Source organism: Wasmannia auropunctata, unplaced genomic scaffold (genome assembly GCF_000956235.1).
Source record: "Wasmannia auropunctata unplaced genomic scaffold, wasmannia.A_1.0 LD335828.1, whole genome shotgun sequence".
Classification (NCBI taxonomy): Eukaryota; Metazoa; Arthropoda; class Insecta; order Hymenoptera; family Formicidae; genus Wasmannia; species Wasmannia auropunctata.
The window spans coordinates 3,668,330-3,695,346 of NW_012027062.1; the positions used below are offsets into that span (position 1 = coordinate 3,668,330).

General features: G+C 42.7%; 2 protein-coding genes across 2 annotated transcripts in view; one reads left to right on the plus strand and one right to left on the minus strand.

Moving 5' to 3' along the window:
- LOC105456015 overlaps positions 1-27,017 on the minus strand; it is a 112,000-nt gene that overhangs the window by 84,550 nt on the left and 433 nt on the right. The gene's annotated exons all lie outside the window — the stretch shown is intronic.
- Positions 188-25,610, plus strand: LOC105456012. The gene is made up of 8 exons (XM_011699778.1): positions 188-2,677; positions 16,551-17,050; positions 17,319-20,148; positions 20,382-20,502; positions 20,619-22,685; positions 23,594-23,780; positions 23,866-24,114; positions 24,255-25,610. Exons 1-8 carry the CDS (start codon positions 2,668-2,670, stop codon positions 24,825-24,827), a joined length of 6,537 nt encoding a protein of 2,178 aa, XP_011698080.1. The 5' UTR covers positions 188-2,667; the 3' UTR covers positions 24,828-25,610.

Below are 27,017 nucleotides of genomic sequence, written 5' to 3' on the forward strand. Positions count from 1 at the left end.
GTTGCGTATTCGCCCACTGGCTCACCCACGGGGCTACCTCGCCCTCCGCTTCCACTCTCCTCGTTCCTTCACTCACTCACTCACTTCTCTTTCTCTCTCTCTCTCTCAGCTCTCCGTCCACTCCTCTTCTCTCCTCGCCGCCCGCCGCTACTCCATACACTCTGTCTCGCGGCGCGGCAGGCGGCTGCGGAGCCAGCCAGCTACACGGGACCCGCCAGTTACGCAACAATAACAACGCCGTGAGGAGGTGCGTAGCGTCGTGCGGCGCGCGACACCGCAACGCGACACCGTGGATCGTGCGTAGTGTGTCGACCGTTTGCGTTCGCGGGGAAAATCACTTGTTGACAACAACGAGGGTGAAAACGGGGCGACCCGCACGGATCACGGAGGGTGAGACGCGGAGTTGATCGTCGTCGAAGAAAAGTCGACTTTCGCGCGCAAATATCAACTTGTGGCAGGGGATTGACGGGAGCAGTTGACTCCCGAAATCGCGAGCGCCGGGAGAATTCACAGACAATCGAGCGCGATCGACAGTAACGAGTGACGTGTGTGAGAAGGTGTGAGAAAAGGAAGTGAGAAACGTGTAGGAAGTGTTGCGGAGCCGAGTAAAAGAGTTGAAAGACTGCGTGATCTTTGGAGAACGAGAGACACCATAACGGGCGCGCGACGTCGTCGAGAGTGGAGGATTCGCGCGGTGCTCAGAAAAGAGGGAATTCCGATCGATCGCGCGATCGAGAGCGGGAAAGCGTGACTTCAACGCCGGTCGTTGCACGAGGGAAACGCGTGTAACCCGAAGCGCTCGACTACTATTGGCGGGAAGAAACCTTCCGAGTATCGAAGCGATCGCGAAGCCGGGGGACTCGCGAATGGTTACACTCGGATGGAGAACATGCGGAAGTGCCGATCGGCGCGGTAGATCGGTGAGGAGCGTCGGACCACACCGGATCGGCATTCACCTCCTCTCTGCCGATCGATGAATGGAGCAGCAGTGTGACGTGTTTATCACGCGGCGGCGGAGTACGAGAGAGCGGGCCACGCGGACGGCGAGAGGTGCGCCGATCGATCGTAGATCATCGTGAGGCAGGAGCGAGCCGGGACATTGGGATAACACCGAGCGTGTAAATCGCAAGTCGAGGCGAAAGTGCAGTTGGCTGAAAGCTTGGAATCGAGCGTCAAACGGGTCGCTGTCGATCGTACACTGGTACACGATCTCTGGCGTATAGTAAACGAGGTCGCGGCGTCGATAGATCGGCCGGAGAATCCGCTACCGATCTCTCTCTCGAGAGAGAGAGAAGGAGGGAAAAAGAGGAGAACGCGCGGGTTGTCCCCGCTTGCCGCTCGCGGCGACGCGTTTAGGCGCCAATGACGTCACCGTGCGAGTGAGACCGCCGTCGGGGGAATTCGCGGTCGGAGTTTCTCGCCGCGCGCGCGGTACGTTTACGCGTCCCCGACACGACGCGACGCGACACGACGCGACGCTCCGGCAGTGCCGCGATCGCCGGCGATGGTAGCAGCGGTGATGATAGTAGTGGTGACCGCGCGGTAGTAGCGGAGTGCTGGTGTACGCTCGGCCGTGTGGTGTCTTGCTCTTCGCCGTCGTCGTTGTCGTCGTCGTCGTCGTCGTCGTCGTGCCGTGCCGTGCCTCGCGGTGGGGGCAAGGATACCCCCGTGGAATCCGCGGTGCGCGGGTGGCCGATTACACTTTTCTACGTATGTCGCTCGTCGGCAGGCAATGACTAACCGCGCGCGGCCGATTGCGTTAACGAGAGATATCATATCCGTCGGCTCGGAGCTGCCGATTCGGTGCTATCGCACCGTTGTCGTTATCGCCGTCAGCGCCGGTCAGACGGGATTTGCATAGCAAACAGATTGACGCGCTCGTAGTAAGTGGATAACGAGAAGCGAGAAATCGCGCGTGTACACCGTATATAGCGCGAGATCGCGCGGGTACTGTGTGCGTGCGTATGTGTGTGTGAATATCGTTCAGTGCGTGCATGCGTGCGTGCATGCGTACGTATGACTGGCTCGCGGTGCCGGCAGGAGGGAGAGAGAGAGAGAGAGAAAGAGATAGAGGATACGACGGACGAGGCAAGTGCGGAGCTTAAAATAGAAGAGTGACTTCGGCTTAAGTACGCGGCGGGAGGACGGAGTAAAACGAATCGGAGAAGAGACGGGTGGATGTTGTGCTCACTTTTTCCCCACCTCCGCGTTTCTGTGATACGTTCGAATTCTACGTTTCTCCGTGGGTGAAAGAGGAAACAACGGGAGAGGACGACGAGAGAATACACATACACACAACACGTATATAAATATCTCGCGTGAAGTGCGTGTTTCTTCTGTGATAATTCTTATAGTGCGTATTGTAGTGGTGGAACGCGAGAGAGGGTGACCGTGTCTCACGCGCGCGATTCTTCTCTTTTTTTTCGCCGGTGTCGTTGGGGAAAAAAAAAGAGAGAGAGAGGATCCGTCGATCTTCGGCGAGGCAGAGAGATCGGCGCTTCCAGCAAGCGAGCGCTCGCCCATCGGAAAGGAGGCGTCGGCTCGCTCTCTGTCCCACGCGATGGATCGTGACTCGCGTTCGTATTCCTGCGGAGGCTGCGAGAGGACCGCCGCCGAGGGCCGAGCTATGCCGATGGAGTAACAAGTGAGCGGCGAAGCGGCGTTGCCATGACGACAGGTGAACCATGAGTCTCCCCGTAGTTTCCCTCCCCGCTTCGTCCTCCTCTTCCCCCCTCACTACCAGTCCCCTCGGAGCTCCCTCGTCCCACCGTCACTCTCCGCGCGCGGCATGTTTGTTGTCCCTCTTTTCCTCTGACCCCGTATACTCGCGAGATATGATGCGACAACAGTGCCTCTGTCTTTCTCTCTCCCCTCTCTCTCTCTCTTTCTCTTCCCCTCCTTTATCCTATCTCTCTCCTGTTCTCTCGTTCATTGTGGTCGTGCTCTCCGATCCTCCTCTCCTGGTTCGTCATTCCACTATCTCTCTCTCCCTCTCCCCTGTCTTTCTGCCTCTCGGCATTCACTACTTCGTTCTCCTTTTTCGATCGCTCCCTTCCTTCGCTGCTGCGGTCTCACCGCCTCGATACATCGACGTGTTTTCGTGATACTCGGAAAGTTGAGTGATCACGAGTGAGACAAAGCAGAAAGAAAGAGAGTGAACGAGAGAGAAGGAAATAGAGAGAAGATTGGATTCTTTTTTGACCAGTTTCGTACATTGTGAACGGTGTTACGATCGCGTTGTAAAAATTTACGAGGGATGCTACGGTCGTTACGTCAAGTCCTCCGTGTCAGCATTGCTGGCTCCTCTATTCGCTTTCGCCCCTCCCCCACTCCCCTCCTCTTCTTTTTACAAACCGGACCGCGTGCGAGCATCGCGTAACGATAGTAATTTCGGCCTTCAATCGTGCGTGCGATACTCGTGTGCGATACGTGTACATACGCGTACATCGTCCTACAGTGTCTTTACTCGAAAGGCATTTTTGTCACGCTGTAGTTTTCCAATAAAAAGAGAAGGAGATACGCGCAGATAATGACAGCAATCGTTTAACATTATCACCGCTGACTAATGTTTCTATCCTTGAAAGTACAACGCAGTCTTAGCTGGTCTTTATATTTGCCGCGCTTTATTTTTAACTTGCTAAATGGACACGTGAGAGATAATATTCCCTATCTGTACAAAACAAAATAAGATTTCTACATATGCAAAACCTATAATAATAATAGCATTATAGATAGATTGACGAAGAGAAATAGAAATCATTACAATTTCCTACATTCATTATATTCTCCCATAGACTTTCAGTGGTTTTTTTTTTAAACAAAATTGGTGACGAAAGTCTCATCGAAAAGAAATAACCTCGAAACACCCGTTAGATTGCGAAGAATCAGCACGTAAATTAAAGCCGTAAATAATCCGCAAGTTATAATTAACCGCTGGCCGGTATTTCTCCAGTATTGCTGGTCGGCCACCTCTGGTCAAACAAGTACATGTGAACTTCAAGAGAGATAGGCATGACAAAGTTGCTGAGCGAGTGGATGGCGGGAGAATTTTTGAACTGCACAGTGGCAGATAATAAGCTTCTCCCTCTCTTTTTCTCCGCTTCTTCTCGTCTCTTTCTGCTCCGAATAATCCTTCTTTGTGGGGATTTTTCCCATTAAATATTAGCTCAATTCATTTAAATGCGTAGCAGAGAATTATATAAAAACACAAATTCAAAATTAAAACCAAAGTTATTATTCACTTACGTATTATACTATAAAAAATGTAATTCGATTATTACAAATGGATTTCTTCGTTTATAAAGAAAAATATATTATTCACATCAAATTGTTTAAACCATATTTTATTCTTACTCATCGCTAATTTATTTATTAATGGCTTAGAAAAACATGACAAAAATATTTTTAAATTCTTTTAAAAAATTGATATTTGATTGATTACTCTCCGGGCGAGTATCTGAATATTGTGTGATGCTAAAGTATAAAAAAAAAAGTTTAATACGCAAGCGTTGCTTGCTTTCTAATAAGCAAGCATCGATGGGCATGCTTCTTCGACTAATCGCTCCGCACGCACTCACGCACGCAACGTCCGTTGGTTGAGCGGCGTTGGATGACGCCGTTTTAGCATGCTTAGCGCGTAGGCCACGCGATATTCCAAGTACGCTGGGCTATTTTCATGCTACGCCAAGAAGACACGGAGAGCGAACGAGCTCCGCGAGTATAAGACGCGCGTCTCTCTTTCTCTCTCTCTATGCCTATGGCGACGGCGACACGACGACGACGACGACGAAGCGGCAGCGACCTACGGCCAAGCCGTATAAAGCCGGAATCAGCCGGACTACGAGTGGGATCGTTGGAATTTCTCTCGATTTGTCGTCTATTCGTGGAAGGGACTCCCCGGACCCGGGTAGTTGCAAGCCCGAGATTCAGACTAACAGCGCGCGCGTATGGCTCCACTACGCGGATATTTCGATCGGAGAACAGTAATTCGAATGCTATGCAAAATCCATTCTCGAATCATTCGCGCTTTGGTTGGGCAAATAGTGCGACTCGCGTTAGAACGATCAGCGCTTAAAATAAATATCTAAGTCGGAGAAAGGTTGTTCATCTGAGAGACAATGTCTTAATTTCGAGAAGGTTTCTTTCCGAGAGGAAACGTTTCTTGTCCGCGAAGAGTACTTCTATGATGAAAACGGAACAGAATGAGACTCGAGGATGAGAGTCGCGCTATAATGCTTCACATTTCTTTGAAACAAGCATAAACACGCGAATGAACTTGGCCGCTGTTGTTGTGTGTGTAAACAATAGCACGCGAAGATGATAGTACAAGTCCGTGAAACAAGTTAAAGAAATGTAGACTGAGGATTTATATTTTGTAAACATGTACCCTCTCTGTTATAATCTCTTCGAAATATTCGACAAATGTGACGCTATGGTAAATATTAATTTCCAAATGAGTGCTATTAAAATTTCGAAGAGAGAGAAAGATAGAGAGAGCGTCTATTAATGAAGAAGTCGCGTAATTGCAGAAGCAGTCAACTTAAAATGCATTACAACGAAAGCGATCGAAGAATTTAAAATTTTCATATCTTCTTTTTGCCTCATTTCCCTTGCTTATAAATGTAGAACAGTTACGAATATAGTAGCAACTGTCACACATAACGTGCAACGTGAACACGATTACGATCATAAAAGTTTTAATTACAAGAGTATCGATTGCGTAGATAAGACCACGATAACTTCTCTGTTATCAGCTCGCGCTACGATACCCTCCTTTTAGATACTTTGTACAGAATATAGTAACACGAATGTAAGAGAAATTCTCCCAGTTTATTGAAATGCCCTTTTTTTATATATATATATACGAATATGAAGACGTCATGGATCATTCGTCAGCCGCGCGACGGGAATCTCCACTGATTGCTCGTGGAATTCTCGCGCTACGCGTAAATCTGCCGAAGGAATTCAATCCGTCGCGATTATCCATCATACATTATGCGGAAGAGATCGCCGTTGGCGATTAACACCATTCGTGGAATCGCTTTTTCTCATCAATTCATTTGCATAGCTTCTTGCACTTAAGAGAGAACTGCAATGCGATTAACGTGGCAGTTTCATAAAATACAAAGACGTCATGTAAAATGATGAAAAATGTGCGTAAATGCATTACGTATAAATTTTCTTTATCGATAATTTATTTAATCGTCTTAATGATTTATGAATTTTATTTCCGATAAGAGAGTAGAAATATATAGACGCGTATTTCTAGACATGCAGACACCAGATTCTTTGCTTAAATCAAGCTATATGATTTTTCGAGTGTGTAATTGATCAGCGATATTGGTTTTCCCAAAATGGAATTACGAGATCAAATGGAAAACTCGTGTTTCGTGGCGCAAACATCCGCGGGTTAAAATATCTCGCAAAAGACGGCGATCGCGCGTGATACAATGGAATTTACTTTACTCGACTATCTAAATTTACTTTAACTGCGTTCGTGCACCCCCATCGTAAATCCCCCGAACTTCATTACGCTCGCTCGGCGATACTATAAACCCGTTACGGTCTTGTAATAAGCTTAAAAGGATTGTACGACACTCGCTCATTCTCACCAGACGTATCCTCAAGTTTCTTAACCGTCATCATGTGATCTCTCAAATTTGACTCCTTCGTCGAACGATACGAATAGTGTAATAATTTCGTTACCTGCACATACACGCTACTTTGTAAATGATGACAACGGACGACGAAGAATGACTTTTCAGAAAATTTTTACGAAAAGAAATAGATTTATTTTTGTTGGAAAATTTAGCCTTGAAATCATTTTTTTAATGACAGCGAATTACTGTGTATTAATTCATATTTAATCTCGCTAGTGGGCGAGATTGAAATTAACTATCATCAATTTCAAGCTAAACGAAAATTCCGAGTACTTTGACGTATATACGGTAAATTGACGGCGGACATCGAATCGGAAAGATACAGTTATAACATATCGCGTTCCACATCGATCGTGACGCGAAGATCAGCAATTGAGGCTACAACGATTAATTGTGGCGAAGCTTATCGCGCTATTCTTTCAACTAGCATTAATAACCGTTTCTCGCACGCGTTTGTTTTCGCGGAAAGGAAGCCGCAAGAAACGTGGCGTGTAGCAGAGTCATTCGCATCGAAACCGGAAGAATTACGTTATTTGCTCGGTAAATACGCGTCCTAATTTTCAGAAAACGTTCGCGGTATGCGTTAAATGTCCGTTTCTCCCACGAGATTGTCGATTGATGATCTTCGGTGAATTTGCAATTCATATAGAAGGTGCGTCGTAGTATTTGTAATGAGGAGGCGTTTAAATACGAAGAACTCGCTATTAGATTCACGCCGTGCGTCATAAGCACACACGCGAAAGCAGCCATTGGCGATAACGGCGCACTCGTCAGTGATAGAATCTAATTAAACGAATCGGAAGGTAAATATGAAGTCATATTGTTTATACGACTAACATATAGCGATACTCGAATGACTCAATCGTCGAGCCGTTTTCAATTAAAATCTAGAGTACTGCGAGCATGTATATCTATTTTACGCCATTCTCTCTAGTGTTGAATTATCAGATTCTTATCAACTACATGAAATTGTGACGATCAAGATAACGCGCGCAGGTTAGATGATGTAATGACAGAGAATGAAGAGGGCGAGATTAAAATCTCGATCGCTCTCTTTCCCTCTCTGATTCGTTTTCTCTTCGCATGCAAAATGCACAGTTGAATGAAAGCTTAATGATATTCCACAGAAATTAAGATTACACGAACGTTGTACTTTTGATATTGAAGAGTATAAAATAAAATTCCGATAAGAGATCGAAGAATTAAAAAAATTGTAGAGAAAGGAAATGTGTGTGTACCTGTGAAGACAAACATTCGTTCGTATCATCAGTTCAGTCTCGAACACAGTCTCCTTTCTTTGGGAAGCACTGAGTGGGGGGAGGGGGAGGACGGAGGGATTCCGTGGATAGGCGGCCGTGAACGTCCTAGGGCACGTAGACGCACGGCGGGGTGCGTGACCCAATCACCCGTTCACCGGCAGCGAGCGAGCGGAGTAGCGTGGATTCGTGTCGAGTCTCTTGGCCGGCGCGCGGTGGGGGACTATCGCGCGGAGTACGGTAGCGCGCGCGCAGAGTGTCGAGCGGAATCCCCGAGCGCGCGCGCGAGTGAGCGAGCGAGCGAGCGAGACCGTTCGCGTGTGTGCGTCAGTGGTGGCCGTGCGAAGGCCGACGGTAGGGGAGAGTTGCTCCGTCAGACGCAAGCAGGCGGCTGATGGGCAACGGGAAGGGAGAGGCAGGGAATGCCGCTTCTTCGTCAGACGCGCGCGGCGAGGCGGCGACGGCGACGGCGACGGGCGACGGCGGTGGCGGCAGCGGCTCGGGTTGCGCGCGTGACTCACTTGCACATCGCGGGAATCTCCCGCTTCCTCGCTGGCGGCAGCACCGTACGACCTCGAGCGACCGCCGCGTGTACACGGTCGGCGAGTATACATACAAGTCAGACGAAGGAGAGGCAGCGGCGGCGACGACGGCAGCGGCCACCACCACGATCGGAGAGTTCATCCGGTGCAACGACGCGCGCTTGGCCGCCGCACAGACCCGCTACACGATACACCAGTGTTTCCCAACCTCGCTTCCGTAGCGACATACTTCTGATGCGATCTAATTTCCGTAGGAACGTCGTAACGCGTAATAACAATCGATTAATTCGATGATGATTCCAACGCTTTACGGCTTTACGGTGGAATCGAGACGATTTAATTACATTGAAAACAGAATAGCAATGCGTATTATTAAAGTTTTACAAATTATTGAAACTTTTTGAATCATCGTCATTTACAAGTACGTGATTACATAAATAGTTAAAAAATATAAAAATATCTGTACACTGAATATGAGAAAAAATAGATTGGCTTCGAGCTAGTTTACGTAAGAGAAATGCTGCGCATCACTGATTTGATTTACGCAAAATACTGCATTGAGCGGACGTTAATTGGACGACGTATTCGTATATCTGGCACACGCACAATCTGGCGTTATATCCACGATAAATGTGGCAATAAATATGCTGTTCGCGTACGTTAAAATACTATTAACAAACAGTTAAAATTACTAACGCTGCCGCGAGAATGGATACGTCGAAACAACACTGTCGACGCTACGAAAAAGCAACATTCCGTTATCGATTATCGCATCAGTTAAATTAAACTTCACCCCCAGCATACCAGCAGCAAAGAATCGAAGAGAAGCTATCGTGAGCTTAAACGGAATTAATGAACGAGCGGGGAACTGACCCGGGGTCTGACTCATTGTCAGAATCAACAAGGTATACGTTCGAGATTTCGGCGCGTTCGTTCCTCTTACATGTGTTGAAGAGGATTCCCTCGCCACTCACGTCACATTAAATATTTAAAAGCCTGCGGCATCGCCAAAATTATCTCGCTTCCTCGATGCGAGGAAGACGGCCGAGCGGACGATCGACGATCTCTTCGCCGGCGAAAGTCGCGAAAACCGCGCGCAGCCGGTTTCCGCAATCCGCCGCATTCGATAACACTCCCCGAAACCACTGATTCACGTACGACGGAATTCCGAGCATTCGCTGACTTCGTGTTGTACAGGTGCGGAGAGGCCCGACGTCGTTGTTGTATAATAACGCACGAGAATGGTGCAATGCCATTCAAGCCTGATTTTCCGTTTATCAATTGAGCCAGATAAGAACGAGCTACACGGGCTTTCTTATGTTTCGCGCGATAATTAATCGACAACTCGCGGTCACGAGTTTTCCTGTTTAACTACGCACTATGCACGATTGATAAGTCACGTGCTATGCATAAGTCACGTCTTGGCGCGATTTCAATCCCTTAAAAATCGATAATAAAACAGACAAAATAAAAAAAAACAATTATTAAAGTCTAACTTAAAAGCTCAAATTTGAGACAAATTTGCGAAAATTATTATCAAGAGTTTCAACAGACCAATCGCAAGTTTTAAACGTAGCGGTCAAAGTTGTCAGGATTCGTTGACGACATCCGATTTATTAAGTTTTTTTTTTGCAATACATCGAGACGAAAGCTAAAACCAAGATAAAATTCTGAATATTTCAAACGATAAAGCAACTAATTGAGAATCAGACGTAAATAAGTGCGAAAATTGAGGCATGACGGGATTAAGCCGCGGTCAGTTAAACGAGCGTTTAACGTGTCTGACGCGTCCGGCATAAAACGATTAACGAATTGTCAGGTCCATATAGCGTGCGGTAGCATGATGTACGTTGTGCGACGTATGGCAGACTGAACGAACTATTCATAGGTTGCAATTGGTCGTTTGTACGAGTTTACGCTTCGCCTCTTCGAACTCTCACTCAGAATTAAGCCAATATACGAAACAGTATCTACAACTAGCTCTTTTACCATATTCACTTAATACATGTATAGAATTAAAAAATTGTGTTTATACGTTTTCTGTTCAATAATTTAATGGAAAAAAAATTTTTAATGATGTTGAAATTCACTATATTTTTTCCTATTGAACTTGTTATATAATTTTGAATATAATATAATTTTATACAGATTTTTGTGGCCGAAAAAGATGCTTATAAAAACTTGCCTATCAATCTCTGTAATTTTAGGATGAGAAAAACTGAGAAACTCATGTTTCATCTTTCGATTTATACGATCGTTCGTCGTGAACCGTATAGATTCCGCCTTATGTTTGCGTCTCGCTTTTGACCAAACATGATGGGATACAACGAGAGTTATCTTCGCGCGCGTACGCCCGCTGATGCATCATCGAGAGAGGGGACCGAGGTCAGGGAGCGAGCTATCAAGATAGAGGGCAAACAATAATAACACCAATACATCAATAAAGTAGCCTCAGAGGCTCGCGTAGCTTATACTATATCGGGGTTTTATTCGGATTGGAGAAAACGACGACGTGGGCGTGAGATCGCTAAACTCGGCGACCGAAAGTCCGAAAATAAAACTTTATACCGAGGATCCGCAGCTAACTTTACGCGCACAATGGTACGCCGAAAATCTCACGTCTTCTCGTGACGCGGCGACGATCGACCTAAAATAAAATGGTAGAGGCAATTTTTATTTTAAGCTAATTCTTTTATTTCGACGAATTTTATTTTCGGAACTTTATCGGCGATGATTGACGATCTTTCGCGAGATGCGTGAAATTTCGTAACAAAATGAAAAAACGGATTTATTGGAGACAAAAATGAGTGTCGCGTAAAATCGTGTTACGATTGTCCTCGAGATATTTCGTAGTACTTGTCAATTGAATGTAATTCTAGATGAAAAATAGCAAATGTCAGTGGTAAGATAAGGTCACGTCAATTTTTACTCTTTTATATATTATATCGAAATAAATTAAAATTTTACAATTGTATTAATTAGGATTTTGAGAAAGCTATAAACGAATAAATTCTTATATTTTTTTATGTACTGCAGGTTTATCTGATACATATTTATTGTTTTCCGAAACAAATAAGGAAGTAATTATTTTAACGCGGAATTAGGAAGTAATTATTTTAACGCGGTACTTCTTTCTTTATATCTATATAAAAATGATCAAGTCAAAAGGGGATACTTAAATGTTATTTCGCTTCAGTTTCTCACGGAATTAATCGTGTCCACGGAATTGGAGCGCGTTATTCGCAGAGAAATAACTGCGGCGGTATTTTATACTACCGAGTGGTACAGTCGACCAAAATCTGCATCTGCGTTTGCTCGAAATGCAAACAAAACGTATCGTGACCCATTTTCGTCGCTCTGCGGACTTTGCGAGTATATGCGAGAGCTCACCGTATTTATTGCGGTGCCATACGCGTTTGCGAAGCATATTCGTTACGCGGCAGCTTACGTGAGTATACGCGCGTGGATAATGCCCGAATAACTTCAATAACAAGCTGTAATTTCAGGCAAATATTTGAGAGGCCGTTAATTGAATAATCTGAAACTCCGGGCAGTACACCCCCGATGATATCCCCCCTTCACTGTTTATCTCTTCTCAATTCACCGATGTTATCAGCACCGTTTCGTAACACACCATACAATTAAAACACGAAGGAATAATAGCATCAACGTTGATCGATAATCTTGTTAGTATTATATTACGTATTCAATTCAAGAAAAATTTTCTACCCTTTAATCTTTCGCAATTTGCAAATTATAACATAACTATTTGTAAGATGGTCAAAATCTACTGTTTGAATACTGACATGATATGGTACAGATATCGTCATTATGTGTGCACAATACTGTTATAAAGATATCTAGCTTTCTCTTTATACAGTAAACAATCAAATAGTATTGTGTACGTGCTACTGCGACACATAGTTGCCTTATGTAAATTTGCGATTGCGCGAAAGTATCACCGACGATGATTCAGTTTCCTCGTGCACAAACTTGGCCCCCTAATACGTAAAACGGTCCTGCATTTAATACCGCGCGTTTGTAGAACATAGGATTGAGCGAATAAGAATGGCTTTGACGGGGCAAAGAGCGCGGCCATCGTCATTTCATTCATCTCTGCCAGAGTAGAAATCCTGATGAAATCCACGTATCTCGCGTATATTCGTGTGACGCATATCCTCCCACGATGTGTCCGCTCACAAAGGAGTGTTTTTGTATCCGCGGTTCTCGACTTATTATGCTCGCGTGCGCTGTAAACTTTGTAGTTGTAATTAACGCGATTTATCTTGCAATTAACGTGATTCATGTTCGACCGTTCTCGTTCTCGCCGATCGGACGAGTGATTTAGACTGAATAATGTAAGACGTCGATATTACGGTAAAACATGATACAAAGGTAGGATTGTATTAAATTAATATTTATCTAAAATCTATATTTTGAGATGGGTATAAAAACGCGAGGTTGAAGATGCGCGATTTCTGAACTGCACTCCCGCTAAAACTCCGCTTATTTTACAAACTTGCGACGTCGCTTAAATTATATCGCGCCATACTTTCGGCGCCTTTTATGAGAGTCAAAACTTTCATGGTGATTTCCTGGTGTTCCTTCGTCGCGTGGAGGAAATCGCCGCTGCCAAATGGACCGTCGATGTAAGCCTCATCGTTTGGATGCGGCGGTGATTCTCCGCGAGAAATGCCTCCGTTGGCGAACGGAGATTGGCTCGCGTTCTGCCAGCTCCTCGTGCTTCTTTTTTTGTCCTTCTCTGCTCCCCCTCCCTCCCTCTCTCTCTCTCTCTCTCTCTCTCTCTCGCCTCTCCCTCTACTTTATTTGCGCATATAAATAGCGCGGTCCAAAATTACCGGGTACTTCGGCGAACGGTGCCGCGAAAGTGGCGTCCAAGAAAAGGCCGGCGATTTCTGCTAGTTATAAAAATATACGCAAGAACGACGTGGACGCCCGGTTGGCGACGCGCATTCTTCAACGGGATACCATGAGGGATACGATGAGAGCAACTATGTAAATGAAAAAACGCAGAGAATGTAGAATTATTCATAGAGATCTTAAGCTTCTACGAACTGATGTCAATTGTCAATCAATATGCAAAAACTAGTGGTTATGCAAAAGGAGTGAAACTTGTTTTTTTTTTCTTATAGAAAATAATCCGTTCCTTAAATAGAAACGGGTCGTCATGTATTAAAATGTGATAAATTTTTTTGAAAACCAAAATATATTAAATCTTTTGTGAAATTGTTTGAACGGCTATTGTTGAATATTTTTATTTTAATAATATCGATCAGTATGGGTTGCATTTATTGATCACGAAACTTGTTGCTTTAAAAAATGCTAATACCGACTAAAACGTACAATAAAATTGAATTTCTTATAATCAACGATTGTATTCTTGAGGACGATGACAGTTACGTTTTTACTGAGAATTGCGACTTTTGCAAATGTTCATTACTCGACGGTGAACTCAATCAAAAATTTAAAACATACGCGGGGGAGAGAGAAGAGAGATATATATCCGCTTTGAATAATTTATACGTTATATTAATGACGATATGTTGTAGAAAATTTTTCAAAAATTAAAATGTATATTGTATATGTATCAATTTTAAAAATTATTTTAAAAAATTCTGAAGTTCTGAATCTTCAGTAATGTTTAATGTCTTGTAACTTGAGTGGATATCAGGCAAAGTGATTTTAGTAATTGTGTATAATTATACTATTATATACTAACTTGAATATTTTATAGAATAAATACGAATTAATTTCAAAATATCTTGATGCAGTTGCGATACATGCTGATCATATCGGATGAACGACTGTATCGAATTCAAAGTGTGACGAAAAAAGTTGACCGAATGTGACAGCTTGAAGATTCTATTGATCTATATACGTCAATCGAGTGCATAATATTGCATCGAGAAGAAGAGGCAAATATGCTGAGAGATTACGATTCTAAATAATTCCACGCTAAATAATTCGCCGTCGAGCAGTGGCGCCGGTGGGCAAACACGGAAGACTTCGGTCGCTTATACATGAAAATGCAGGCGCAGAGAAGTCTCGCTCGTTCACGTAAACGAATCTGAACTGTTGAACCCGTCCTCAACTTCCGCTTTCGCAACGTCGCATTGCTGTATAATTCCGCGGGGACGACCTGTCGCGCCTTGAATATTGAACACGCGGATAATTGCGTTTGAATCAATTTCCGTTTAAAACGTTACGATATTTTATTAAATGACATTAATATATTAATATCGTTTAATTAATTTAACGATATTAAATTTAATTTATATATCGGAAATATGTAGAATTTTACCAGAATTAAAAAAAGCACTATTTATAAAATGCAACGATTTGTCAATGCTTTATATAACTATTATATATTAAATTCTATGGTTATCTAGCGGGAAATTGAAACTATATTTTGTGATATGTACATGCTATGTGCTAAAAGAACCAACATAATCTTACAAGGGATTTTCTAAAATAATGCATATTTAAAAGCGTGTTCTTGCCATCCATTAGAGCGGAATCTATATTAATAGAATTGCCGTACCGCAAGATGCGTAATCGAATTTCCTAATTGAATTATTTACGAAATTCTTATGTGATAAGAATCGCCGGTATTTTTCCCGTATCATTTTAGCTACGGCTCGGCTATTTCTCCGCTGCGGAGAAAAATATCTATTGACAGATTATTATTAGCGATTATTCACGGCCAAGTATTTTCCCGATCGCGAAAGTGTGCTGCGAAATATCTGCCAGTTTCCTTGTGCAAGATACATAATAAAAATTATATGTATAAATTGTATTTGTTGTATTTTTACATCGCTTTCCAATATATGTATGATTGGAGTAAAAATGTTATATTTTTATCTTGAGCTTATGAAAGATATTGATGAAATTAATTAATACGAAACTAAATACGCTGTCACCTAGAGCATGATGTATGGAAATAGAATGTACCACCGCGCCATCGGATATAAATATATCCAATATAATGTGTGCTATATTTTTGCTTTATTAAGTATTGATAATGCTGGATTTTCGAGAAAATTAAAATTAATTGAAAATTAAGAGATTAAAAATGCTGAATAAATATGTTTTTCTAGTCAAAACCACGTAGCATGCACATACATTATTTGTATAAAAATCTGTTTTTTCTTTTACTTATACATACATATATATATATATATATATATATATATATATATATAAAGTGTAACATACACACATATACACGATATATGATTTTATGCAATTACAGATTATGGTAATGAGATATTGATATGATAGGCAACGTTTAAAAATCGAGACAGCAATTTTTTAATGTAACTTTAACGTAATGTTGCGTAATGTGATATCTCGATCGTGATTCGACGCAATTATTCGTAACAAATCAATTCACTTTTGTGCGTCACGTAATCGATGGTTCTACGTAATCGACGGAACATAATAGAGTGCATACCAAGCGACTCAGTATTTTCTTATCTCACCGAGAGTGCATTAACGCCTGTATATGTATTTACGGAAACGTCATAAGGCAATTGACACGGTGGACTAGAATTTTCCAATCAGCGTCATCGTGATACTTCGCTTGGCGCGACCTCGAGCATTTTCCTTATGTATCGTCGTCGCGCGCATGTCACTCGAACGAATCCGCCGTCATTGTCAATTCGACGCGTCATTAGTGTCGTTATGTAAGAACACTTTGCGTCACGTAATCAAAAATTTATTCGGTGCCAATTACTTCGGGGGCTTTTCACACTTGTTATTTCTCAATATCACGGTATCCTATCACGATAGAGATAATCGATGATTAAAAACGGATTAATCGGCGCCACGCGCGTCTGCTTCACAGAATAGTCTCTACGATTCGCGCAGAGTATTGAGAATCCTTCATGAATCACCTCCCTCCCTCGACATGGAACATCGTGTACGACATCCGTTCTCGCATCTGAGTCACCTGAGAGCCCACCCGTTCCACGCCGCGCATGATCTAGCCTTCTCTTTTTCACTCCGCACCTTTTCTTCCAACTCCGGCAGTCGGCAGTGATTAAAAGTATCTGGTGCTGCGCTGTTTGCAGAGACCCATACTGTGGCGATGACAGACCCACAGCTGACCAATAACAATAACAACAACAATAACAACAACAACAACAATGATGGCGAGCCAAAGTACCTGCACAAGAAGTTCAAGAAGATGGCGACGACTGAAGTTGCGCCGAAAGTCGTCGAGAAGGAGGGCACGGCAAACAACGTCGACTCTGACGAGACATCCAAGCGAAAAGATGATGACAGGGATGGCAAGGAGTCGTCGAAGGAACTTGGCAACAAACTCGAACCTTCCCCGGAGCCGGCAGGGGGAGTCGAGCCTACCGCCGAGTCCCGGAAGAGCGGTTATGCATGCCCCTACTGCCCGATGACATGGACCAAGCCGAGTGTCCTTCAAAAGCACATCAGGGCGCACACGAACGAACGGCCGTATCCATGCGTGCCCTGCGGAATCTCCTTCAAGACCAAATCGAATCTGTACAAGCACTGCAGGTCGCGCTCTCATGCGCACAAGATGGAGAAAGGAGAAAAGGTAGTCTATTAAAATTGAATTAATAAAATGTAAATTATTTAGCTATTTTGAGAAAGATAAAATCTTATAATATTACAAAGAAAAATTAAATAATACAATTATCGATTAAGATTTAGAATTACAGATCTAAAGTTTAATCTTTAATAAGGTGTTTGCTATTTTTTTCGTTTAATAAATAGCAATTTAATTTATCAATTAGGCAGTTCAATGCTATAAGTTTCGAAGTTTAATTGTTATACGACACGCATTTTATTACGATTTCCTGCAGGTGTCCGAAGATTCCGACATAAGTTTGTCGGATAGCGCCAGTAACGGCACTGGTACACCACCGCCGCCGCCAACTTCAACGCCAACCACGACGGCAACGACGACGGTACCCACTACTGTAGTAAAGACCGTGAAAACCGGCAAGATTTACAAGCCAAAGTTTCAAGCCCGAACGGCCCTGCAGTGCGTGAACAGTGACACCGAAACGTCTTCCTTATCACCCAGTTCTTCTAACAGTTCCTCCTTGTCTTCCTCCACAACCATCTCCACTTCCAACTCTGTTAAACCGAACGCGGAACAGCTACAGGAGCACATCGACAAGATCATCACAGACAATCAGGCGATCGTCGACGCAGTGGATCCATGTCTGCACAAACTAATGCATCGCCAACAGAGTCTAGTCGAGACAAAGCAGTCATTCGAACAGCAGCCGTTGAACTTGTCTTCCGCGGAGGAGACCTTGAACAACAGAAAGCGTTGCTATAGCGATAGTTGTACTCAGGAAGCGAAAGACAGTGAGCTTCCGGAAAGCTCGATCATCAAAGATCTCCTCTTGAAATCTCGCGATTCTATGAACGGCCCGGTACCGGAGACTGTCGTGGAAAATTTCGTCTGTCCCACTTGCAACATCCCTTATAACAACATAGACAACTTAGAGGCTCATCAAATGTACTACTGTAAAGGTATTGACAGTTGTCGAAAAGGAGCAGATTATCATACGGACTTAGAGAAACGAGATTCTGATTTCGATGTGAAATCTGCCGATTATTACAGTACCTTGCAACCGTTACCCTCTCCGGGTCCTCTACTGGGTAATACTAGACTGGTTGACGCATACGCTCCACCTGCCAAGAAGCAAAGAACAGAATCTGTGCCGACCAGTTTGAGATCGCTGGAGGAGCTAAGCAAGTATCCGCGTCCAAACTCGTTGCAGATGTTCGGCGGTGAGGTGAGGATCCTCGACAATACGGGCGAGGTGACGAAAACGATGAGAATCGAGCCACGACAGACGAATTCGCCCACGAACGAGCACATAGTAAATAGTAAGTGCATGAACTCGGAGACGGCATCTATAGTGGTGAAATCGGGACTTCATTCTGGTGGTACCATGATGCATAAACCGCCAGGCACAACGGCCAGCACATCCAATTCCTCCATATCTTTGCCCAACGCACCGAAGATATTGGCGCCCATCATACCGAACATATCAACTCCGAATATAGCGCCTACTATGTCCTGCTATGACTACTTAGAGTCACACCTCAACCCGCTGACGAGTATCACTGCCTACAATCCGTTAACTCTGCCGCAAGCTGGTATCACGAGTATCCTCCATGGTGGAAAGGTGATACCTTATGTACCCGGTATGCCCGGACCACATACTCTTACCGGTACGCCGACCATAGACATATCTCCGAGTATAACGGCCGGCGAAGCTGGTTACAAAGTGATACCGGGCCTACCGGGTCTACACATGATATCTCAGCCCTTGGATCTGGCTAGTCCGGTGAAGGTACAGCCCAGCACGGTGCCTGGCATGCCCAGTCCGTTATCTGGACATGTTCCTTCCATGCTAGATCAGCCTCTGGATTTGGCTAGTCCGGCGAAGGAGTCGATGAAGATTAGCTTCAAGACACCTAACGGCGACAGTCTGAAGAGCGGCTTGACCAGTCCCAAAGTTCCTAGCGTCAAGGTCGAGACCTCGACAGACAAGTATCGCACGAGAATGCCGTCAACTCTCATCGGCGGAGAGACCGGCAAAGCGGAGCTCGATCGTCATATCAAAAATAATACGGCCGTAAAGTACAAGGGTATGGAGAGCCCGCGAGAGAGAAAGGATTTTACGTATGATAAGAGTCCGAAGTTGGACAAGGCTTTTAGTTATCCAAACGGCGTGGATCCTACGATTTCTTCGAATTCCTACAGCAAGATGAGGTACTCGCCCAAGACTACTTCGGAAAGCAGGAAGAGATCGAATTGGGGCGTCAGTGAAGTGGATGCTGGCAGAGCAACTCCGGTCGATATCCACACTACAATCTCTAAGTACGATCTACCTGCTCACGAGAACGGTCGATTAAAAAGTAGTGTCTCTTCGGATGCACGTGGATGGATCAAGGTCGCGGACGGATACGGCGCATTCAACGGCGCTAAAATGAAGGCCGACAACGCGTCATCGGTGATACTTGTGAACTTAGATTCTTCCAAGACAGAAGTGCCAACGAAAACTTCCGTAGAATTAATTGTTAAGGACAAGCAACCCGAGGCCAAATCGCCGAAGAGCGGCGACGTCGTTAAAGAAACAACTAATACTAATAAGTTCTTGAGACCCACGTCTCTGCCGTTGAAACCCGGCACGTTTACGCCGAAGAAGCATCACGGAATCACGCCTACGGCGAACACACTTCCTCTCATCAGTCCGGAGACTCCGCGACCCAAGAAATCGTACGGACAGCTATATCTAAATGGGCATGCTTACACATATCTGGGACTCAAGTGTTCCACCAGGGTGTTTTATTGTACCCTGAATCGACCGCAGCCAATGTATGTTACGCAGCAGCATGGTCTGTCGATGTATTCCAATTGGAAGATATGTAAGGAGGCACCACCAGACGTGGACATGGCGCATTATGACTCTCGGCACAGACCTCTCAATTACACGACCGCGTGGAAGAAACAAGAGGATATTCTAACACACTCCTCGCAAAGACCAATCACTCCCACCAGTCCGGACAGCGGATTGGAGAGTGACATGCACGAAAAAACGAAGAGAGTAAAGATATTTGATGGAGGTTTTGAGAGTAACGAAGATTACACTTATGTGCGCGGAAGAGGTGAGAAATGTTTAATTAATATATTCAGTATTGCATTTTTCAAAATAAAACAACATTTATGCAGTCTAAAAATTTTCTTAATAATCTTATTCTAAAATCTTCATGTGATATAGTTATAGGTACTATTTTCTATTAATATAATTTATAATTTCAATTTTTATTAATAAGATTTTTAGAATTGTAATCTTAATATTGTAGAAATAAATCTTTAATTATTTTGTGTATTATGTAAGGTCGAGGACGCTACGTCTGCGAAGAATGCGGTATTCGTTGTAAAAAACCATCTATGCTGAAGAAACATATCAGAACGCACACGGATGTTAGGCCATATACTTGCAAGCATTGTACCTTTAGGTAAGTTGTGATTCTCTCACATAGCACAGCAAGAAAGTATTGTATTTCTAATTTCTTAATTTACGGACTAATCTTAATAATTTATCTATATAAAATTATAATTGTTTTTGCGACAGTTTCAAAACAAAGGGTAATCTCACGAAACACATGAAGTCCAAGGCTCACTACAAGAAGTGCGTGGAATTGGGCGTAGTGCCAGTCCCTACAACCGTCTGCGATGAAAACATCGACAAGGAGGCTATCGCGCGATTAACCGCTGGTGGCGGTAACCCGGAGGATTCCTCAGAGGAGGAGGATGAAAGTGACGGAGATGAAAGCGAAGAGTCGGGTAGCGAGGAGCAAGAAGCAGCACAAAGTTTACTCAGTCTTTCGCAACGTAACATGTCGAACAGCTTGCCGGGCTTGTTACCGTCTGGTAGACCCACAACGTATCCATATAACCTAACTTTACCGACGACTTCCTCGGTGAGCATCGCGTCTACCACTGCGACTACATCGACCATCAGCCAAAGCGTCACCGCACAAGAAACAACTCTGATTCAAAATGAATTATCGCATCGTTACTATTTCCCATCGAATCGAAGTACGACAGAAGAAACGAGAATTAGCGTTATTCAGTCGTCGAAGAAAGATGATTCTGACTTCGAGATCGAAGAAATCACTGATGTCACGGAGTCACGTCATCAGCTGTCGCAGCCCATGGATCTCACGACGAAGCAGACTACTCAGGTGCTGCCCTCGCCGGTCCCGCAAAGGGCTAGACCCGCGGACATTCTGACACCCGTTTCGGAGCCGGTCCTATTGCAGACGATAGTCCAGACGATGGAACGGCTGCCTATACAGGGTAGAGAATGGAAACCGGATGCGGAGGGCCACATGTTGCAGGCCTACCTCACGGAGAGACATGTGATGGACAGCAAAATTAAACAACAGTATCGCGTGGGAAATAGCAAGGACAATAAGCAGTTACAGGAAAAAGATATTTATCCGCGTCATCAAGACCAGAACAGGTCTAGGTATATAGATTCTAACGGTATTCCGACGGTAACGTATACCGATCCCAGCAAGATGCAGCATATCGTTATGGAGTCTAGAGTTAAACACATGACGAAGCATACCAGTGATGACATTAAGATGGAAATCAGAGAGAAGATATATCAGAACAACATGACGATAGAGAGACGAACGTTCGATTATGAGGCTATTCACAAGAATAAAGAGCAGACTAATCGTATGGTTTCTGATCGTGAAAATTTTGAGCTTGGTCTAACTAACGGTCCCGCTAGCACAAGACCAAGTATCGAGTATGGTCTATCCATGACCAGGAACAATAGTTCGATCGAGAGACCGAACTGTTCTATTGTACCTGTTCGCAGCACGTCCAGTATTGATTGCCATTCACCGAAATCTTTGAATATAGACGTCAATAACCGACCGCCGTTGATGCAACACATGAACAACGACATTGACAGAAGTTCCATGTTCAACGCGATGAAGATGGTGAGTGAAATAGAAAGACCTAGGGAATGTCATCCCGTCGGTCAGGAAATGAGATCTGTGAATCACGAGATGAGAACCGCGACTAATGATGTTCGAATGCAGAATCATAGTCCGCGGAATTTCGACCTAAGACCGCCCAGTAGAGAGATCAGAACACCCGGTCAAGAGTACAGAGCGCAGAGTCAAGAGTTAAGGCTACCGAGTCAACAGGAGTACAAGATACGCGGCCAAGAGATGAGACCACCTAGCCGCGAGTACAAGCCGTCGTTCGCTCATGACATGCAAGTCATTCAGGAGCTTATGCCCTCGACAAACATGGAAATCCGGCAAACAAATCTGGATAATAGACCGCCGAGCCGTGACATGAGAGCTCTTGCGGAATACAGAGCGCATGCGCAAGATCCACGTGCCAACTATGAAATGTTGCAGCCTATACACGAGCCGCCCAAGTCTCAAAACATAGATGCGAGAAGCACGTCACCGCAGAAAGTACGAATCCTCTATTACGATACGAAACACCCTGTGGACATAGCTAAACAGAATACATTAGATAGCATGAAACACGCTGGAAAGATAGTCGTCGGTGGGCCAGATTTTCAATCGCCGTCACCAAACACAGGAAATGCGAAACCGCAAGCGGAATTTTTACAACCGTCAAGTGGACCCGCGCCTAACTATGTGAGGTAAGGAAAAATATTTTGAGAGATTGCAAGTAATCAGTAGAAAAAAAATGTTTAGACTCGCGTACTTATGAAAGTCGTATTTTAATCGCGTCGCTTTAATTACACATGTGTATTATATCCGTCAATGTCACCGACTCAGCGCTCCTTGGATCCGGCTGCCTCTTATTTTAGATCTTTGTTTTTCATTTTATTTTATGATATTTTCTTCAGAAGAACATTTTTAATTTGAATTGAAACTGCCTATTATTTATTAACTATTGGCTAATTATGTTAACTAATTCTTGCTCAGTTATTCATACCAACAAAAATATTAGTATAGATGCAGCAATAGATGCAGAAGCGAGAGGAAGTTTATTTATGATCTTGACTTATAAAAAGTTTATGTGAAGACAAAAAAAATATTGATGTTATTTTGCTAGCCGATCCATGGGCGCCATGAGTAATTCGTATACAATATATGTACTTCGTGTGATTGACGTGTAAGTGTTTTCGTCTAAAATAAATGTGTCGAAAATATTTAATATGTGTCTGACGCGAGCGTTGTGGCTATATAATCGCCACAATATTTTTAATTATCTTTTCGATATGTGTTATTCGTTGACACATGATGCATATAATAATAGTATTATTTGATATTGCATTATTATATATATATATATACATATTAAGATATTTTAATATGTATATAAAGGATCTAAATTTTATTTATTAAAATTATCAAAATAATTTTAGTTGTAAAACATGCATATAATAATAGTATTATTTGATATTGCATTATTATATATATATATATTATTATATATATATACATATTAAGGTATTTTAATATGTATATAAAGGATCTAAATTTTATTTATTAAAATTATCAAAATTTTAGTTGTAAAACAAATGGAATATTATGATTGCAGTGTCACGGAGGATGGCAGGAGTGTATGTGGGATTTGCAATAAGGTGTTCAGTAAGCCTAGTCAGTTACGGTTGCATCTCAACATTCATTATTTTGAGCGGCCATACAAATGCGAAAATTGTGCAGTTTCCTTCCGGACTAAAGGTCACTTGACGAAACACGAAAGATCCGTTTCCCACCACAATAAGGTAAGCGTCGAATCAACTTTACTTTTCTACCGAGCAACGTTACATTTTTCAGCACGAGTGTACGAATTAATTATTGTATTATTAGGTCAGTATGACTTCTACGTTTGGTGCGGCGACTACCAGCAATCCCAGGCCTTTCAAGTGTACGGATTGTAAGGTAGCGTTTAGAATACATGGACATTTGGCCAAGCATCTTCGCAGCAAGATGCATATCATGAAGTTAGAATGCTTGGGCAAACTGCCGTTTGGAACGTATGCGGAAATGGAAAGGTCTGGCGTCAACTTGAATGATATCGATACTACGGACTGTGATAATAGTCTTAATAGTCTGCAGGTTGGTACCTACAAATCATAATTTCGTAAAGTTATAAAATTGTAAAATTGTACTTACAAATCATAATTGCGCGCAATTTTTAAATCCGATAAAGGAAACGTCGCGATAAAATGAAATTTTTCATTTGTCATTTTCGACAGATATTGGCTCAAAGATTAGGCGAGAAGGATCCGGCGAAGATCGCGCAATGGGACTCGGAAACTCTGCCCGGACCGGTCGTTAGCGGTAGCGAGACTTCGTCGGACGAGGGCGAGCCTATACCGCAGCACGCACTTCACGCGCAATACGTGAAAGCGACAACGGACGCGGACATCCCCCGACCATATCACATGTCGATCATTCCCGAGAAACCGAAAGCCATTAACGACGTTCATCTCCGCGGCCCTCAGTTCAATCAACAGAGACGTGATTACGCCGTTAAAGAGCAGCCGTTAAGATCGATTTCGGCGGGCATTTCAACGGAAGATCCACGAGCGGAGGACAGTTTACAATCGTACAAGTGCCAAGTTTGCCCCGTATCTATGCGTACTGTAAATGAGTTACAGGTACACTGTTTTGTTGAACATAATATTGAGACGGATTCTAGTACAAATATTCACGGAGATAGGAGTGCGGGTAAATGTAGCAGGGAAAAAGAGAATACTCAAAAAAGAATTATGGAGGAATCCGCAGTGAAGGAAGATCACAAAAGACAAAGGATAGAGGATACATAGTGCCAAAACAATATAGCGTGCTAAAGAATTTTTCGAGTGGTGTTTGCCATACTACTTAGAGAAATCGCGGTTATAATAATGTATCATATGTGGAATGCATCACAAAGATATCCTAATAAAAAAAGTCTAGATCGTCCTATAAAAAAAAAACTATTTCGATAGATAATACGATTAATGACGTTTATGTTTGAAAAAACTTTTCTTGAAAATTAACGTTGCAAAGATTTAAACAAAGCGTTATTAGAGAGCTGCGTGCAAATACAAATTTATAATTTTACGTTGCCGTTACGAAATGTTTCGTAAATTTCTGAGGACTTTACAAAAAAATTATCCAAGCGTAACAAATGTGGACCTAAAGTAATATCGTGTGAATACTAATGTAACGAAATACATATTAACAGCGGCGTTGAATTACACGGTCTCGATCATATTTCCTCTATTATGGCTCTCAATTTTAAAAAGTGCCTGTTTATATTTTAAACAGACATAATTACTTGTATAGTCCTCAAAAGATTTTTTAAATTCTTTCTCTCGAAACCCGCACGTATAACGCGCAAAGTAAAAAAGAAAAAAATTTAATTCGAGTATCTGATATGATAATATTTATATACAATAGTGTTTCTCGTAGTAAGCATAAGGTGCAATGGACTGGTATGTGATTCTATATTTAAAGCACAAATATGTTACTTTCGACATGTTGAAGAGTATTCTAATATTACAAATTAATATACTTTAAATTGGTATATGAAATTACACACATGCACACACAAGTGCGCGCGCACACACCATAAACACGCACGCATGCACAAAATATGTGTGTATATGTATATACATATATACACACATTATACATGTTATGCACATACATATTTGTATATGTGCATGTCTGTGTGTGTGCGCGCGTGTGTATATATATATACTATATATTTGTACGATATTAGTATGAACAATTATGAGAATTATTGTTGACATAAGAGAAAATGTGTTTGTATATATTTATGTATAATATAATGAGAAATCATGTTAGTTTCTATTGTAGTTTTAAGAAATCAAGAAGCTGTGTCGGTTGCTCAGATTACTTTGTAAATTTAAGCGCTTTTAATTCACACAGTAGATTCTTTAGTTTTCATGTCTCAAAAGATTTTCTTATAAGCAAGAATCAAGTGATGAGTATCTTGATAAGTTTGATTTTATCTGAAATACTGTTAGATATATTTAGTTACCCTCCGTATTTTGATATTATTAGTTATTTTTTAAATCTTAATGGATCATAATTTCTTATGGTCTGAGGGACCGATTCACTGATTCTGTTTAAGATAATTAAGCCTCTTGTTTTCTCGCTGCAGTTCTATTGAATTATGAAAGTGAACAAAAATCATGAATTTTTCTTGCATTATATATTAAATTTATGTGTTTCATTAATCTGCATTTTTTTTTATTGAAAAAGCATGCAAAAAAAATTAATTTTGATTGAAATTAATTGTGAAAAATAGTTTTACACGATTTCTCACTGATGTTAAAAATATGATTGCAGTGAGCAACCTGAAGGGGTTATACACCTTCCACGAGCGACAGCTACCGTATCTTATAATTAATTATCTATCTAATGCTACACGCAGTTTTAATATCTCACTCAAGCACGAGAATGTCTTTCCTACTCCGCATAATCAGACTCCGGTTATCACGGTTTGTACCTAATAGGTGTGCTTGAGCCAAGATAAAAAAAAATAATAATAATAATACGGATAACATAGACGAGACGACCGCAAAGGTATAAATGGAGGTCCAGTCCGAATGATGTTCACACTAAACGATATCAGTGTAGCCGTAGTCTAACATAGCATTTTTTGGATGTATATCTATTGTCTGTAATTCTGTCGAATCCAACGTCCGTTAACCGCGTAACTACGTATGAGCTTCCAGGATGTGCACGCGCGTCGTGTGCACGCACCCCGAGATGCCAAGCCAACAATTTGCGTTTCGATGGGATTTGCCGAGAGGAACGATACCGCCTTTCGGAGTCGGCCTCCGAAGTGGCGATTGTTCACGCGTGTTTCCAAAATTATACACGTATATAACGCACATCTACATATACATATATATATATATTTAAAAAATATGTCTTTCTCTCGGCTACTTGCATGCGTACTTGTATGTGATTTCGAAGGAATGTACTTTTTCCAAATTATG